Raw genomic sequence first — 16919 nt, forward strand, 5'->3', positions numbered from 1 at the left:
ATCTCCAAACAAGGTCACGTTCTGAGGTGCTGGGGTTTGGACCCCTACATAAGAATTCTGGAGGGACACGATCCAACCCATGACACCACCCCCGCTCACACCTCAGACCTTGGCTCCAGACCCCAGACTGAATTTCAGCACAGGGACATGTATGACATGGGCTTTGCAGATGGAGCCTTCCAGGGGAGATCCTCTTTCTGCCGGGCTTCCACATCCCTAGATCTGCAGCTGGCCTGGGGGACGGACTGGTCTGTTCCCCTCTCCACACTTCCATCCCCTGCCCCCTGCCCCAGGGAGATGGGGGTGGGGTGTGGCATTAGGGTCCAGGTTAACGGAGTAGATCCATCAGACCTTCCTTCCTCTCCTCTGTTCCAATGTGACAGCCCCCCATTCACGTGCTATTTGGGGGCTCCAAGCTTAACCCAAAGCAGGTACCTAGAGATCAGAAATACCTCCTAGGTCCCCCCCCCCCAATCTGAGGTAACCTGGTCAGGCTGGGAGGCCCCGGGACTTGCAATATGCTGGGTAACTGACCGGTGGGCATCACTGCATCTGCCCCCGGGACTGGCCAGAGTCCAGAGTCAAGCCCTGTCGGTGGTGGTGACCCCTGCCGTAACACACCCTACCCGGTGGTTTTTTGAGATACGCTGCATCCTACAGGCATTGGAACGGCTCCCGGAACAGACCTTTCTGGCCCAAGGAGAAGCCCGTTGAGCCTAAAGCCACTGACACTTTTATACTCACCCTTCTGCTTCATCCCTTTGCAGCCTTCCTCAGCCCCCCCGTACACCGCCTCCCAGCTTTAGATAATGGTAGAAAATGTCCGAGTGAGTCTTTGCAATAGGTTGATTGTACCCAAAGAGCAAATGAAAAACACATCTTTTGGACAGCTTTGACCAAATTAAATTCGGCCCATTCCTTGAGCTTTGAGCTGTGTTCTGCTGGTTAACCCAGGCAGAGCAAGTAGGACACGCATCCTTTTCTTCTTTTCTTCATTGTTAATTGGAAAATTTCTTTTTCTAAAAAAATTTTATGGAAGTACAGTTGCTTTGCAATGTTGTGTTAGTTTCTACTGTACAGCAAAGTGAACCAGCTCTACATATACATATATATATATCCCCTCGGACATGCATCCTTAAGTTCAGGTCCAGTACATGGCCTCTAAAGGTCACCGGCATGCTGGTTTTCCCGAGGTAAGTGCTGATCATGCAAGGGTCTGTGGACAAGGCTGAGTCAGATTCCACAACTGTCCATACATTTCACGTAGAAAAGCAAAGTGACGCCCTCCAGCCTCCCGTCTGGATAAACCAGGATGGTTTCTGCGTATGTCACAGGTGTTGAAGTATTCTTTGGATCTGTCGTGAAAAGAATGGATTTTGCCAAATTAGCTGTAAAGCTCCTTATTGAGATGGTCAGGCCATTCTTTCAAAGTCACTCACACCTACAGGCACGGGGTCATGGGTTTCCCAGCCTGGCTGGAAGGGCCCCCCTGATCCCCCTGGGCCTTGTTCGTAGGATGTGAAGCTAGTTTGTGAAAATGGAAGCAGGTTAGTGGGCTCTGGCCATCGATACGTTAGCTGGCATTTAACCTTTAAGGAACCATTGCCGTGGAAATCATTGCCGTTGCTAATTTTTTTTCTATTTCATATTGCACCACTTGACGTCATATACGGATAGGTCGAAGCAAACAAAATTGAGGGTTTTAGGTCTAAAGTGATCAAGTAACAGACATTTCATGTGACTTAGCCTGATACACACGTGCTGGATCTGAAGTTGTAAAAGACCTTCCTCCCCAAAAGAATAAATGTTCCTTAAATTTCCTAAGAGAGTGAATACCATTGTTCTCAGAGTCCTTAATTTGGTTTTAATAGCATGAGCGTCCTTTCTGGGGCACAAAGCACTCTGCCGTTTATACCCCCCCTCGTGATGGGGAGTCTCTAAAAGTCAGGGATCTAGACGCCTGCCTGGGAATGGATTCCAAGTGACCTACCTGCTCACTGCGCCTTGGAAGCACCTGTGCTGTGCTCAGGCCAGACCCAGCTGCCTTTCTTGTGCCAACAGGGAGGCGCGCTGCAGTCACAGGCTGCCTTCTATTAGAGTCGCTGGAGGGAGCCGCCTTCCTTCCTTTCCTCCTGGACGCGTCGCCCACCCGGCTTTTCACCCGCAGCCCCGCTGACCCCGTGCCTTGCTCTTGCAGGAGGGATTTTAAGGAAGGGCGCGAAGCTGTTCTTCCGCCGGCGGCACCAGCAGAAAGACCCCGGCCTGAGCCAGTCCCACAACGACCTGGTGTTCCTGCAGCAGCCGGCAGGGCCGCGGAGGAAGGGGTCGACGCTTGCCCGGTTCCTGAACAAGAAGCTGCTCTCCAGACACCGGGGCCAGAGCACTGCAAACGGCGCCCCCCTGGACCCCTGCCCGTAGGCCGGCGCGCGCCTCCTTCCCCGCGATGCTGCAGACGTGGACCCTCCGTAGCCACCTGCCAGGACACAGCCAGAGGGCCCGTGAGTTGTGGACGGCCTCCCTGTCCCCAGTCTAGCTGGGGTTTTTTCCAACAATTTCACCTTTTAAAGGGGAAAAAAAAACCCAACAAAAAACAGTCTGAGTCTCCAGCCAGGAGGTTGCCCCCGGAGAGAACCTACAAAGCCCAGTTCGCCACCGGAAGCCACGAGACCCGACGGCTCTGCAGCGTGGGCGGTGCTCACGTCTAAGAGTTGAAGTTAAATGGGAGAAGGATATTTACCACTGTGTGAACTATGGAACTTACCGTAAGGGGCTGTGGACGGGCAGGGATGGGGGACAAGCTTTGCCCTCCATGCTCTAACTTTGGTCTGTGCCTGGACCACATCACAAAGAGGAGGCCGCCTCTGTGCTGTCACTGTGAACGGAATGGATGGGTCACCTCTCCTAATTGGCTGCTCAGAATAAAAAGTGCAGGCGGCCCTGAGTACTGAGAGGTGGGACACAGGCAAAGAGAAATTACCATGGGAATGGAAACACTGACAAACGTAGGAAGACATTTGCCTTTGATATTAGCCATATAACTTGAAAAATTATGCAAATACTAAATATATCCTATGCATATTACGCTGAACACTTTTCTAAGTTTGCTTTGAGCCTATTTACGAGTGGGAGATACATAAATCCTTATGTGGTTTTTATATCTTTCTCTATAGCATCAGAGCTGTAATAATACCAACAGAGCAGCCAACACAGGGAATGTTTCTCTCCCGTCCGGCCTCCTTGTTCACAGAAGCGCCAAAAGATGAAGTTAGGAGCAATAAGCCACAGCTAGAGGGACACGGGCACCACACACATATGGTTTTTCTGCAGTCCAAGGTTGGTTTGCCAAATATTGCCCATAGCCGAAACAAAGTACTTTTAGGGCAAAAGAGGAAATTATTTTATGTCTCAGGTGTGAGTCTTAGGAATGGAAGTTTAATAACAAATGAGCCAAACGTGTGTCACACTTCTTCTGTGAGCTCTTCGGAATTCTACTGTGTTCAGCAACTCTTGGGATGCCCTTGTTTTGATTTCCAGTGGAAAAAACAGTCAGTTCGGCACACGATGTTAATATCCCTACATGTCTTCCAAACCACTTTCCTCATCTGTACGCCGTTACCCTGGGGTTCATTCACAGTTTTCACATCGTCCACTCCTTCTCAATGAAACACTTTTAGGAGACATGCTTATTAAAAAGCACTTGTTGGGCTTCCCTGGTGGCGCAGTGGTTGACAGTCCGCCTGCCGATGCAGGGGACGCGGGTTCGTGCCCCGGTCCGGGAGGATCCCACATGCCGCGGAGTGGCTGGGCCCGTGAGCCATGGCCGCTGAGCCTGCGCGTCCGGAGAGGCCACAGCAGTGAGAGGCCCGCGTACCGCAAAAAAAAAAAAAAAAAAAAAAAAAAAAGAGCACTTGTTATCAGGGTGAAAGGTTTTGAGTAAGATTCATTTTCCTCCAATAAGATTTAAAGGCTACAATGAAAACTTGGCTCCTGTCACAGATGTGAAATTGGGTGAGTTCCTTCCTATAGCTGCTTTTGTGAATCCTTAAACATATATTTCAGGAGTAAGAGAGCCATGGATGAGCAAAACCTTTATAAAAATCAAAATTATAGAATTTTTTCCTTTCCTTTTTTTTGAGGGAGAGATTAGAAAACTACATTAAGAATTTTGTAAAATGCACATTTAAAATTCTTAGGTATCCCAAGAATTATCGAGTAACTGTAAAATGACTTTTTCAGCATAGTTTGCTTTCAAAGATTATACTCCAATTGTAATCACTGTCAATTAGCACCCGGTATTCCAAAATATAGTATATTCATACCAAGTTAGTCCCCATAGGCTAGTAATCGCTACTAGTCTTTTTGGAACCGATGGTCTCATTAATGTTCTCTTCTACTTGAAGGATTACTGTTCTCTCTCATGTGGTCGACAGAACCTGTGGCATTCCAGAATTAATTCTAAGAGGATATTGTGTGTCGAATTTCAGGCACTGATCAGTAGTTGGTACAATTTGTTTTCGATTTGGAAATTCAGATGGACTCGATTTATTCAAGCGTGAAGGTGTCAAGCGTTTTAGATCCAAGTTTCTCGCCCTAAAAAGAAGTCTTAGCTGTTCCCATTCCTGAACGGCCCCATGAGCATTCTGTTCCCTGCTTCATACCTTTATCCGGGGCTCTGCTCTCTCAGCTTCCTTGTGACTTGAAACCGCTTCAGGGTCCTGGGCATGTGTCAGGTGGGCTGCGTCCACCCCGTGTGTGAGAAGCGCGTGGATTAACACGAGGGGGACAGTGTTGCTGGGAGATGCATATTTCTTGGTGTCTATTGGGTGCACATCAAGAACCCTGTACATTTGAGTCAATCCCAGAGCTTACCCTCCAGACACACACACACAGTCACCATCAAATGGCTTTTTCTGAAGTTACGGAGGACACTAACGTAGCAGGGAATAGGATGAGAGAAAAGAAGCGTAGGGTCAGGGTCGCACCATGAGAACAGGGGCTGTATCGATACTGTGAATGTTTCCTTTCCAAGCTGTTTATCCAGATCTGGTTTTAAATGGTGTAGGATATTTATGTCAAAGTAAATGTCATAACATCAATCTAGATTATACACCAAATGCAAAACCTACCCATTTGTCAGTCACCTTATTCCCTTACCTTTTCCACATGCTGGAGTGTTCTGAGGGCTTTTGGTTTGGTTTCTGTTTTGTCTCGATGAAATCTTTGCAGAGTGGTGCTCTGAAAGCAGTTTCTCGCGAGCACTAATGTTAATGTGCGTCTGTATGTCCTGAACCAGCTGGTCACGTTGGTTTTAATGAGCTGTCAACAATTCTCTTGGATTTGTTTAAGGACGAGCCTGTGTTCTTTGCGGAGGAATGAAATGGACCTTTAGGTGTGCGTGTATGTTTTCATGTAGCATCAACAGAAGTACCCATCTCATCGTTCCAGTTGAAAACCTGCTGTGAGGAAGAAGGTTTAGACCGAGCGCTTTATTTAAATCAGGTCTCAAGTTTAAGTTCACAAGCGGCCCTTGGTTCCTAGAGAGGGCTACCTGGCCTGCCGCTGCCAACCAGTCACAAGCTGGGTGCCTGTCCAGATGTTTGATTGTTTCGCTGGCCACACCTATAGAAGAATTTTGCAGATTTTCTTCTCGAACAGGAAGGGAAAGATTCATTTACGCTGCTGCCACTCAGTTCCAATGTTTTCTGAGTAACCATCTCGGCTCTCTTGAAACCTGACAGTGTAAGTTGGTGGATGTTCGAAGTCAGAACATATAACTCTATCAGATGAAAAACAGGTCTCAGCGCCGGCCTAGACCCTGACGCCAGGCCCTGCCTCTGCTGCCCCAAACCTGCGAAGGTGTGATGACCAAAGCAGGTGGCACAGGGACGCCAGCACCGCTAATCCTGCGAAGCAAACTCAGGTTACACCTCTCTGCTTCCTTTTTTGGGGGGGGACATTCCTACTTTCTGGATGAGGACGCATTTGAAATACAACAAACTGCCCCATTCACCCAGCTGCCAACTGGTCAGTGATGTGCCGTTTATAATTTAGGCTTGTAGGGTTTTTTCCCCCCGATATCGTATCAAAGCTACATTTTTTTTTTTTTTTTAAAGAAGAAAATAAGAGGTTTTCCAGGTATGTGGAGAGGTTTGGCTTGATGACCAAGTGTGGTGATGACTTTACCCGACGATGATTGTATCCCTGGGAAGCACTTTAAAAACAGACTGCAGTCCTGCACCAGCCCTGTGCAGTTGGGTTCATGCGGGGAAGGTGTGGCTGGAACACGAACGGTCTTTGAAGGAAATAAACGTGCCCATGCAACACTAAACATTGAGTCGTTTTTGCCGAGTCCTGCGCTGTCCCCAAAGTTCAGCGGCTTTTCTGAGGCGCCGGAATCCTGGTCTTTCCTTTGTCAGGCGCCACCCTGGTCAGCTGGCTAAACCAGGAGCTGTCCTCCTAACATTCTCCTTAGGTGATTTGTAAGTCACTTAGCACCTGCTTTAGGCCTGGGGCAAAAATCATTTACTAGACCGTCCATGTCTCCCGTGAACTTTTGGGTTCTGGTGAATTGTAGGTGCTGCCAGTCAGGGTCTGCTTGGCTTGGGTCCCCCAGTGGCCACGTGACCCTGTATGATCCCCAGGGACCTTATGAGGAGTGCTGTCCCCTTGGGGCGTGAAGCCTTTATCCATCCATCGCCCCTGTTGTCATCGCCCCATCCCAGCAGTCGCCCGAGGGTGGGTGCACAGTGGACACCTGCACGGGGTCAGAGGGGCATATGCCAGGTGGGGCTCTGTGGTGGCTGGCATCCAGGCTGGCCTGGGCTCCTCCACGGTTATTGGGTGGGGACGGGGCAGGGGCCGGGAGGGGTGCACAGACAGCGTCCTGCACCAGCCCTGCAGGCCTCACGTCTCTCCTGGTCATCAGCTTCCCTGTTTCAGCAGTTTCATCCCACTAATCTGCCCAAGCACCTGGCACTTAGAAAACTGGTACCCACCCCAGCCCCTCACCCATCCCCCCACCCTTCCTCTCGGCTGTCCTGACCCTGCCTGTCTTTTCGGGTGTGGAGTGGTCACTTGAGGGCCGAGACTGACGCACAGCTCTGCATTTCAGAGGAAGAGTCTGCCCATGCAAAGCCCCAGTGTTAGCGGGGCTCACACACTGGATTCTGTGCTCTGGACATGGCAGGTGGCGATGGTGCTGCGACTGGTTTGGGATTAAGGTATCCTGGGGCCTGGGACTGAACTGCTGCTTCGCGTGTGGGGGGGTCCACTCTGCACTGACACTCTAGGAGTCCGGAGGGACTTGCTGGATGGCCAGCTTTCCCAGCCTGATCTCCTGCGGTCACCTGCAGGTGCACACTGTTCTTGCCGATCCCCTCTGTACAGCCCAAACGTATCCACTTCAACCACCTTTGGGCATTCTGGAATGCACACCCCTCGGCCCCAGGATGCACTTCTCCCTATTCTTACGATCTAACCAAACACAAGCCCGGCCTTCTGCATGAAGTGCTCGGCCACCTCGGATGCCCCAGGGCACTTCCGTTGGCATCCTTCAGTCCGTCACTTGGCCCCATCTCACTCTCTCTTAGCCTTGCACCCCAGCAAGAATGTAGGTGTCCGTATTCCCTGGGTTTAGGATGGTGCCCACTTAGAGCAATGATGGACGTCAGCAGACAGCTTTATATAAGCTCAAATAGGAAGTCTGCTTCCGCCCATCCTACCCCAGGGCCCAGGGTCAGGGGACAGAACCAGACATGGAGGGGCGGCACGTGACAAAAAACGTGCTGCTCTTGATCTCGGTCACTTCCTACAATTATAGGGTGCTGTGTGTATATGTCAATAAATCGTTTATTAAAAGAAAATGCACCTCACTCACCACAGAGGGCTGGCCACCAGGACGAAGGACCTTGCACGGTGCCCGCCCTCAAGAGAACGCTGCCAAGGCCAGACCCCCTGAAGCATCAACTTTCACCATTGTCCACTGCTCACCTTGGCTCTGTAACCATGACTGTCCATAATGCAAATCGCCAAGCTGTGCCCTGCATGTGCCAGGCACTCAAAACTATTCATTATTGGAGCTTCCCTGGTGGCGCAGTGGTTGAGGGTCCGCCTGCCGATGCAGGGGACACGGGTTCGTGACCCGGTCCGGGAGAATCCCACATGCCGCGGAGCAACTGGGCCCGTGAGCCATGGCCGCTGAGTCTGCGCGTCCGGAGCCTGTGCTCCGCAACGGGAGAGGCCACAGCAGTGAGAGGCCCGCATACCGCAAAAAACAAAACAAAAAAAACAATTCATTATATTGATGTCATCAATATTTATAAAGTTGGATGCTTGCCTAGGTGCCTTGGGTTACTTGATATTTTAGAGAAATACCAGGAAAGACTCGAGATCACAGTGATTATAGCCAATACTAACTGAGCACTTACTATGTGCCAGGAATTTTGCAAAGCGTTTAACAGATACTGACTCCTGTACTCTTTGAGGCAGCCCCATGAGTCATGATCTATCTCTGCTTTACAGATTAGGAAACTGAGGTACAGGGAGGTTAGGTAACTTGCCCAAGATCACACAGCTGATTAGTGGCAGAACCAGAATTTGAAGCCAGGTTGTCCAGCTGGAGACTCCATGTTCGTGACCACAAGTCTCTACTGCCTTGTGTCAACTGGAGAGACCAAGGACTTGTGGCCTTATGCAGTCTCTCCTGAACTTTAATGCTCCCTGTTGTGGGTGAGAATGATGGAAAGTGAGATGCACTGCTTTGCACATAGTAGGAATGAGATTATTTGCCGATTACTTCTCTCTTTATCTGGATGGGAAGAATTAGCCAGAATGAAAGTAGAAGCTAAAGGTGGTGTAAAGAAGTGAAGCTTAGGATATGTACATCCATAATGTCCCCCAGCAAAGGCGTTTTATATCTAAATTAACAAAAAACCAGAGCTAATGAGACAAGTTAGTTGGAAAGTACACGTCAGGCAAGCCAATGTCAGGACTGAGAGCATGACACCCAATCTGGGGCCACGCGGTAAACTGATGACATCTTAACGTCACAGCTAGTCTCTGTTCAGGAAGGAAAATCCACTGACAATAAGGGAGGCTCTTCCCTGTTTATGTTTTTTTTTAATTCTCCCAATTTATTTTTAAAAATTCCAAACCTACAGAATGACCTACATACCCTTCACCTAGATTCCCCAGTTTTGCTGCATTTGCTCTATCCAGCATCTATCGGTCAATCGATCAATTATTGTTTGAGGACATCATGTTTCACCCTAAATTCTTCAGAAGCCTTTTTCTAAGAACACAGGCATCTTCATGTCATAATTCAATGCAATGATCATGTCTGGGGAATTTAACATTAATGTTTAAAAATTTCAATTTAACATCAATGCAATACTATTATCTAGTATCACAGTCTATATTCACATTTCCCCGACTGCCTCCATGACATCCTTTATAGGTGGTTTTCCTTTTTTTTCTGCCTGGAATCCAGTGAAGGCCTGTTGCATTAGTTGTTAACAATAAGAATTTGACACTTTCAGCAACAAACCTTTTTTTTTTTTTAACTTTAGAATTTTGGCTACAAATCTGCCTTAAAAGGAATTATTTCCAGCCCTCACAGACAGAATCTAATGAACAGGCTGAGCTTTCTTTTGAAGATGCAATGACCTTGGGGAATGTGGACCCAGCCCCGGGCTGCAGGTGTTGCTATGAGAAGTGGCTTTAGGGGGATTGAGGTCTTGTCTGCTTTTCCACTCTGGCTCTGACCTGACACTTTTTTTATATAAACGACCTGCTTTTGTGCCTATATGACAGCACTTGGTGTGCAGAGACCAGAGAGCCAGCCATCTGGGATGGGAATTGCGAGGGATGTCGCCAGAGGGGTGGGTGTGTAGGTGGCGGAGCACATTAGCCGCCGTGGTCAGTTTGGGGCTTTTGGGAGCTGCGGCACATTCGGGCAAAGAGCTGAATGGAGGTGGAGAACCTGGGGGCGTGTTCCAAGATAGTGGGAATGAGTACAGGTCTTGGGAATGTGTTGCAGGAACAGAAGCCTGGCGGCGGGCTGGGATTTCACCGCTGGAGGCGGAGTGGGGGCCACTAGCAGGGTGGAGGTGAGGGGACACAGGTGAGGTGATCTAGGTGTAGGAGGCTGTGGTGCAGACCTACCGTGAGGGGGGGGCGGCAAAATGAGCCCCGGCAGCACTGCACACCCTGCAGGCTCCCTCCCCACTCCCTGAGGATGTGCCCTGCTGATGGGGACTTCCCTGGCGGTCCAGTGGTTAGGACCCCGCGCTTTCACTGCCGAGGGCGCAGGTTCAATCCCTGGTCAGGGAACTAAGGTCCCACAAGCCAAAAAGATCAACCTCAAACACATACCAATACAAGTGAGTCTGGCTGAAGGATACATTCCTGCAGGTGGGACTGCTGGGCTAAAGGCTATGTGCATCTAGAATTTCTGTGGATATTAACAAATGGCCTGGATGGAGGCTGTACCCGTTAAATCTCCCACCTGGAAAGGATGAGAACATTTGTTTTTCCACAGTCTCTCCAAAATCATGCTATTCAACTTTGAAAATTCTTTGCTAATGTAATTGATAAAAATGATCTCACTGTGATTTTGCTTTACATACATGGCTGCAACAATATAGTTGACTAGCACCTCCTATGCTTATAGGAGCCATTGCATTTTCTGTGCACTGTCCATAGACTGTTCATTTTTCTCTTGGGTTCTTTATCGTTTTCTTAATGGTTCTTAAGAGCTTTACATATATGAGGGGAACGAGCCCTTTCTAATATCAATTTCAAATCATTTCCCTCAGTTCGGCCCCTCTCTTTGACTTTGTTAACGAAGGCTTTTTGCCAGGCATAAATGAACAAGACAGCTTACATCTCTGAATATGAGAGGCCAGGACTAGATAAGCCATCCCTTTGGTCCCTTCTATTTCTAATACTTTGTGACTGGTGGGGGTCGGGAGGCCACACCAGCCCCCAAGCTTGGGGTGCAGGGAGGGGCAGAAACATTCAGCGCCAGGGAGCTCTCTGGCCTCAATTTCGCAGCCTGGGTCTGTGTGCAAACTTTGCACAGAGCAGTGTGGGGTAGTGGTTACGGCGGGGACTTCGGGGACTCACTGGGTCTGGATTGAAATGCTCCGCTATCCGCTAACCAGCGAGCTGCTCTGATTCATGAAATTGGGGGGCAGAGCAAGGGCTTTCAAGCATTCACTGGGTGGACAGAAAGATGACCAAGAATGGCAGCACTCCATGGGCTAGATTCAGAAATCATTATGCTTGGGCAGCAAATCTTAGAACTGTTTTAAATAAAAGTTCGACCCCCGCTCGCACCTAACCCTCCCAAACCCCCTCCAGGGAATTCAGGCTCGACGGAGCCATCAGAAGAAAGGTACTGGGTGTGGGTAGGGGGCCTGCGCGAGCTGCCAGCGCAAAGTTGCCGGGGGTGGCGGGACCCGGCTGCGCCACCGGGTAAGGGGCCGCGCGTGGCCGCACGACGCTCACTCCAGTCTCGGGGAGAGGGCAGCCGGAACCCGCCCCGCTTCTACTCGCCGATCCGGATCCACGCCACTCGCTCACCGCGCGCCCCGTCCACGCCTCGCCGCTGCCCTGTGCACGCCGCCCAAGCCCTGCCACAGTCCTGTCTACACCGCTCCGGCTCCCCCTCGTCCACGCGGTCCGCAACCCCGCTGCCGCGTCCACCGCAGCCGTTGCCGCTCCACTGGTTTGTGCCACCTTCTCCTCCGTCCACACGACCCGCGCCCTGCTGCTCGCTGGTCCATGCCACCCGCTCCACCGTTCCCCGTCCACACTGCCCGCCTCCGCGCCCAGGCCGTCCGCTCCGCGTTCACGCCGCCCGCTTCCCGTTCACACCGCCCGCTCCTCCGCCTCCCCGTCCACGCCGCCCACTCCCAGGCTCTCCCGTCCACACTGCCCGCTCGCCTGCTCCCCGGCCAGGCCGCCTGCTCCGCGACCACACCGCCCACCCCTGGTCCAGGCCGCCAGCTCCCCAGCTCTCCCGTCTACGCCGTCCGCTCCCACGCTCTCGCGTCCACGCCGCCCGCGCCCCGGGAGAACTACAACTCCCACAATGCCCCGCCACCGCCCCCCGGCTTCCGGTGCTGCGTAGTTTCCGGAGCGGATCGCAACCCGGAGTCCGGATCCGATCCCGCTCTGCACATTCCAAAGGCAGGTAAAGCCCGGGCCCCGCGCCCTCCGCCCGCCCCCGCACGCACCGCCCCGGCCCGGCCCGGCCCGCCGCCCCCGCGCGCCCCCGCCTGGCCCGCCGCCCCCGGCCCCGCCCGGCCCGCCGCCCGCCCCGGTCCAGCCGCCATGCCGCCTGTTCTTTGTTACATTCGCCGGCTGCGGGCACCGTGGGCGATCGGAGTCAAAACCCGGCTGGATTTCCCGGAGCCGCTCCGGGATCGCCCTGCGCGCCGCCATCCCGCCCGCCGCCGGCCCCGCCGCGGGCCCCGCCGCCCGCTCCCCCAGGCCCGCCCGCTCGGGGCGCGGGGCCGGGGCCGCGCTCGCCCGTGGGCGCGGCGCTGGGGGTCCTCCGCCCCCGGCCCCCGGCCCGCGGTCCCGCCCCCGGGCGCCCTCGTCGCCGACGGTGCCTCGTGATGTCACTCTCCCCCGTCCTGGGCCCAGCCCCCGGGGGCGAATGGGGAGGGTCCCTGGACCCCCCGCTCCTGCGGTTAGCAAGGCAGACCCCAGGATTCGGGCGACGGGGCTGCCCAGCCTCCCCCCTCCGCCGCCCCGCCCCGAGCACCCTGCATCCTGTTTGTGTAAACCCTTGGGTGGCAGAGGCAAGGTAGTGAAATCCGTGGACAGGTGACATGTGCCCGCCCTCGGGGTGGGTGGCTGTGCTGGAAAACGGCGCGCTGGCCCCGCCCTGGCGCGGACAGGTGGACCAGCCGGCCATGTGGCCTCTGGCGAGGAGACGGGTATTCGCGATGAAGGTCAGCTTTGAGAAGACAAGTGAAAACGCATTATGGAAATATCCACCGTGCTGATAGCTATAGTTGTTATGTGTTAATCTCTATTAAGGTAGTAGATGAGATTTCCTTTTTTTCCACAAAAGCTCAGAAATTGCCATCCTGCCCCACCAAGGGTAGATTAAAATGGTAGAAACAAGTGTGTGATCAGAGACACGTGGACCCGTGTACATATTTAAGCGGCCAACCCACAAAAACCACGTTTGCTTAAGCCACTCTCATAGAATCTGGACTCACCAGATAAATTTGGAGAAACCCAGCTTGGTTCCTGGACGTATTTTTAAGGACGAAAAGTAAATGAGCAAGTGGTTTTGTGACAGATCTTCAAAGGCAACAGTGAGAACTCTCCCTGGAGAGTGTAATGATGTAGATACTTTGTTTTTATAAGTTAGCCTCCCCCCCCACCCAGTACACACAAAACACCACCGTATTTTGTTTCAAACCTGGACATTTTCACGTTTTCCACATTTTCATGGCTCCACTCTGCTTCTCTGGATTTCCTTGACCTCACTGCCTTATGGTGAATGGTTAAGAAATAGGACTATAGTTTGAATTTTGAAAGGGAAAGATAGTAAGATTTATCCTGTATAAAGTTTTTTTCTTCTATATCTTTGATTCATATTTTTGCAAAAAAAGCTGCCAACAAAGAATACAATATGTTAGATTTTGCAAGCAGAAGGAATAGTTATTTTTTCCAGAAGACCAATAAATAAATTTAAAAATCACCCCCAATTACAAGGCTAATAGCTTTTCTGGGAACAATTATGTTTGAGAAAGAACTCCGTTAGCTTGGGGTATACCTCTCATGTATCATTCTTTTGATATCATCGTCTGTGTAGAAGGCCAGGGGAAGAACGCTTCTCCCATGTTGCAGATTTAAGGGAGACTGAAGGCAGCTGTTTCTTGCACATGGGATTTGAGAGGCTGAGATTGTGGGCGAGGACTCAAATGCTTTCTCAGCCTCCTTTCCACAGTTGTGACGTATGACAATACCTGTCTTTCATCTCACATGGTTCACGCGTGCGCGTGTTCATTGGCCGTCCACCCAGCAGCTTTCACGTGCCGGGCGCTGCAGAGGGTGAGCGAGAAGGCCCTGCCTGGTAGACCGAATGCTCTGGAGGGAGGGAGGTGGACAGTGGTTAGAGCATGTAGAAGAAGGCAGGAAGGGTGACAGGTGGAGGCGGGGGATGGGCAGGGGTAGGCACACTTGGGCAGTGGGGACCAGGAAGGTCTGACTGAGAAGGTGACATTCCAGTGGAAACCAGTGCTGCGAGGCCCTCAGTGGAGATCTGGGGTGAGGGTGTCTGTCACAGGCAGACGTGGCAAGTGCAAAGGCCCTGGGGTGGCAGCAAGCTCTGTGTGGCTGAGGTGGGGTAGCACGGGAGGGTGGCACAGGCTGTACTCTACTCAGAGTTTACCCTGAGAGCCAAGTGGACACCACTGGGGTTTGGGGCAGGGGTCCAAAGGATCTGTGTCTTTTTAGAGAGGACCCCGTGGCTGCCCAACAAGGTTCCCCTAGAAACAGGGTGGGGGCAGAGGGGAAATGAGGTGACAGGACAAAGCGTATTTCTAGAGCGAGGCAGGCCTTGCTGCTGGTTTGGGTGGGGAATGTACAGGGGGTGACAGGAGGTGCCATTCACTGAGGTGCAGGTGACAGGTGTGCAGGTTGAGGGGTGGTCAGGGAATCAGGACCTGGTAGACCAGCAGCATCTTCAAACTGCCCCTCGGGTGGGAGAAACCCTTGCCCAGGGCCCATGGTCCTGGTCATCACCTTCCTTAAGTGCTCCCTTACTAAGGAAGGGTCCCTCCCACTGTCCAGAAAATGGCGACCCCCCAGCCCCAGTCTTGGTGTGGGCCGTGGTCAGCTCACAAATATGTGGCTATCACGGTGCATGGGAGACCTCGGCAGGTGGTCGTTGCTAAGTGGCGACTATAACAAAGTTCTTCCGTCCCAACTACCTGTCTGTGGGAGCAGGGTTTCCTGCACTCCCATCTGTAAAAACGAAGGGTAGGAACAGAGTTGAATCGAATTTCATGATACGTGACTGGATTGGTGGAAAAGTCCTATTTATCTCATTAAACCCAGCTTCTGTGCTAGGTGACTGTTTACCAGTGTGGGCAGTATTTCCATTTTGATCAGTGGTGTCCCAGTTATTGGAACGATAGCGTAGTCCAGGAGAAATTAGCACAAACTCACGGTCATAGGAAATCAAGACTAATTTGATCTGTGTGCGTAAAAGGTGATCAATAGTCATTTCAAGCACAAACATAACACATTGGGTTTAACATCTGTGGTGATGGAAACAGACGATGGTAAAGACAGAAGTGCCGTGAGCCTCCTGACGGATGAAGAGCTTGTCCACATGCCTTGTGACCGGATGGCAGTGGGTATCACGCTGTGGTGTTTCGATTCCAATAGATGTGTTTAGAAGAGCCACATAGCAGTTTTATTTTAAGAAGTTAATATTCATAATATGCTGGAGATTACGTCCCTTGCAGCTGTTTGAAGTAAGGCTGAGCAGCTTACACTGTCAGCTGAAGGGCAAGAAACCGCATTTTGTAAAACACTTTTGTGGGACTGTTGGCAAAGAGGTCGGTCATGGAACCATGTGTCAGGTGGGCTCAGGGGCCTGGGTGGACTCGGGCATGGGAAGTGATGGCGGGTAAATGCCGGGTCCGGATGGAGAAAGGACCGAAGGGCCGGCCTGGGCTGCCCCACCGTGTGGCGGCTTGAGATGGGAGCACAGAGCGGCCTCGGGAGGAGCAGCGGTTGGGATGGAAAGACCAGGAGACTTCGCAGGAAAGGGTTTCCAGGGGGAGGGGGTGAATGCTGCCTAGGGGATGAAGGGGAGGCAGTCCACAGTGGAGGGCTTTGGTGGAGCCATGAGGGCAGTTCTTCCCATTCAAGAGAGAAGCCGCCAGAGTCCTTCCCAGGACTTTTGCAATGAAAGGAGACAGAAGCACGGCATTAGAACCACAGGTAAAACTTTTTTGTTTTCACGAGTGAGCTCTGTTGAAGGCTGGTGTGAATAATCCAGGGGCGTAACTCTGCAGCACAGACAGGCGTGTAATAAGGGAGGTGCAGGTGGGGCGGGGCCTCCCAGGGAGACGTGGCTGCAGTGTGCCTGTGTGGTGAGTGACGGGTGTGGCCAAGAGGGCTTTGGAGAGGAGAGGCCATTTGGATTAGGTTTTAAAGGTTAGGTAGGAGTTTGGCAGGTGGAGGGAGCTTCTGGAGGAGGAAACAAGAGGAAGGGGTCGTGGAAGCTGGGAGGCTGGTCATGGATGGTTTGGGGTGGTGAGGAACCTTTCGCTGTCACGGGGCAGGGGACAGCTCAGGGTCACAGTGGGGGCCCAGTTGAAGCCTCTCATTCTAATAGCATCTGAGGAAGCCCAACTCTGGATGCTCCCCTGGAGTCTCCCAGAGCCTGTGGGGTCATGTTTCCGCAAACTTACAGCAAATTGAAGCGTGGGCTTCCCAGACGTGACGGCTTTCTTTACCTGAGAGCTGCTGGACGTTAGGGCTCCGTTTGACTGGTTCTCAGTGTTCAGCACCATTTGCTTCTCCGGCTTAAGTGCTGAAATATCGCAGGTACCATCAGAAAACCCTCGATAAATGGCCTTCCACCGTGATGAGGCCGCGGGGCAGATGTTCTAATTCGAGTGTCCCTAGATCGTGATTCGTGCGTAGGGCCTGCAGGGGATGATGTGCCGGAACTGTCACTCCCTGCTCGCTGTCGGGGGGAAGGGACCCTACCTGCTGGACAGAGAGTCCGTCTTGGGGAAGGAGGGTTCCCAGTGCTTTGTGACTCAAGGCCTTTGGCCTTTTGTAAGCTTAAAAATATATATGCTAATTAGTTATAGTAAGTTTGCCTTTTATTGTGACCAAAAACATAAGTGCAATTTGGTGCCGTATTAGTCAAG

At 52.0% G+C, this 16919-nt stretch overlaps 2 protein-coding genes across 5 annotated transcripts in view; both read left to right on the forward strand.

The window, feature by feature from the left end:
• Positions 1 to 6768, forward strand: part of C2CD2 (C2 calcium dependent domain containing 2) — a 63080-nt gene extending 56312 nt beyond the window's left edge. For both annotated transcript variants that reach the window (XM_022552878.3, XM_089910219.1), the window contains one exon: positions 2198 to 6768. In XM_022552878.3, coding sequence (XP_022408586.2) covers positions 2198 to 2418 — 221 coding nt within the window. In that variant the 3' untranslated portion in view covers positions 2419 to 6768. The remainder of the gene's footprint in view (positions 1 to 2197) is intronic.
• A 4964-nt stretch (positions 6769 to 11732) lies between these two features.
• The window catches only part of PRDM15 (PR/SET domain 15), a 58780-nt gene continuing 53593 nt past the window's right edge, over positions 11733 to 16919 (forward strand). For 2 of the 3 annotated variants that reach the window (XM_022552830.2, XM_089910215.1), the window contains exon 1: positions 11733 to 12192. In XM_022552830.2, coding sequence (XP_022408538.2) covers positions 11785 to 12192 — 408 coding nt within the window. In that variant the 5' untranslated portion in view covers positions 11733 to 11784. Of the gene's footprint in view, positions 12197 to 16919 lie in introns of all 3 variants that reach the window. The other variant, XM_089910217.1, reaches the window with a different exon arrangement.

The sequence above is a fragment of the Delphinapterus leucas genome, chromosome 4, assembly GCF_059928025.1.
Source record: "Delphinapterus leucas isolate spDelLeu-1000000601 "Yukka" chromosome 4, BTC_Dleu_Yukka2, whole genome shotgun sequence".
Taxonomy (NCBI): domain Eukaryota; kingdom Metazoa; phylum Chordata; class Mammalia; order Artiodactyla; family Monodontidae; genus Delphinapterus; species Delphinapterus leucas.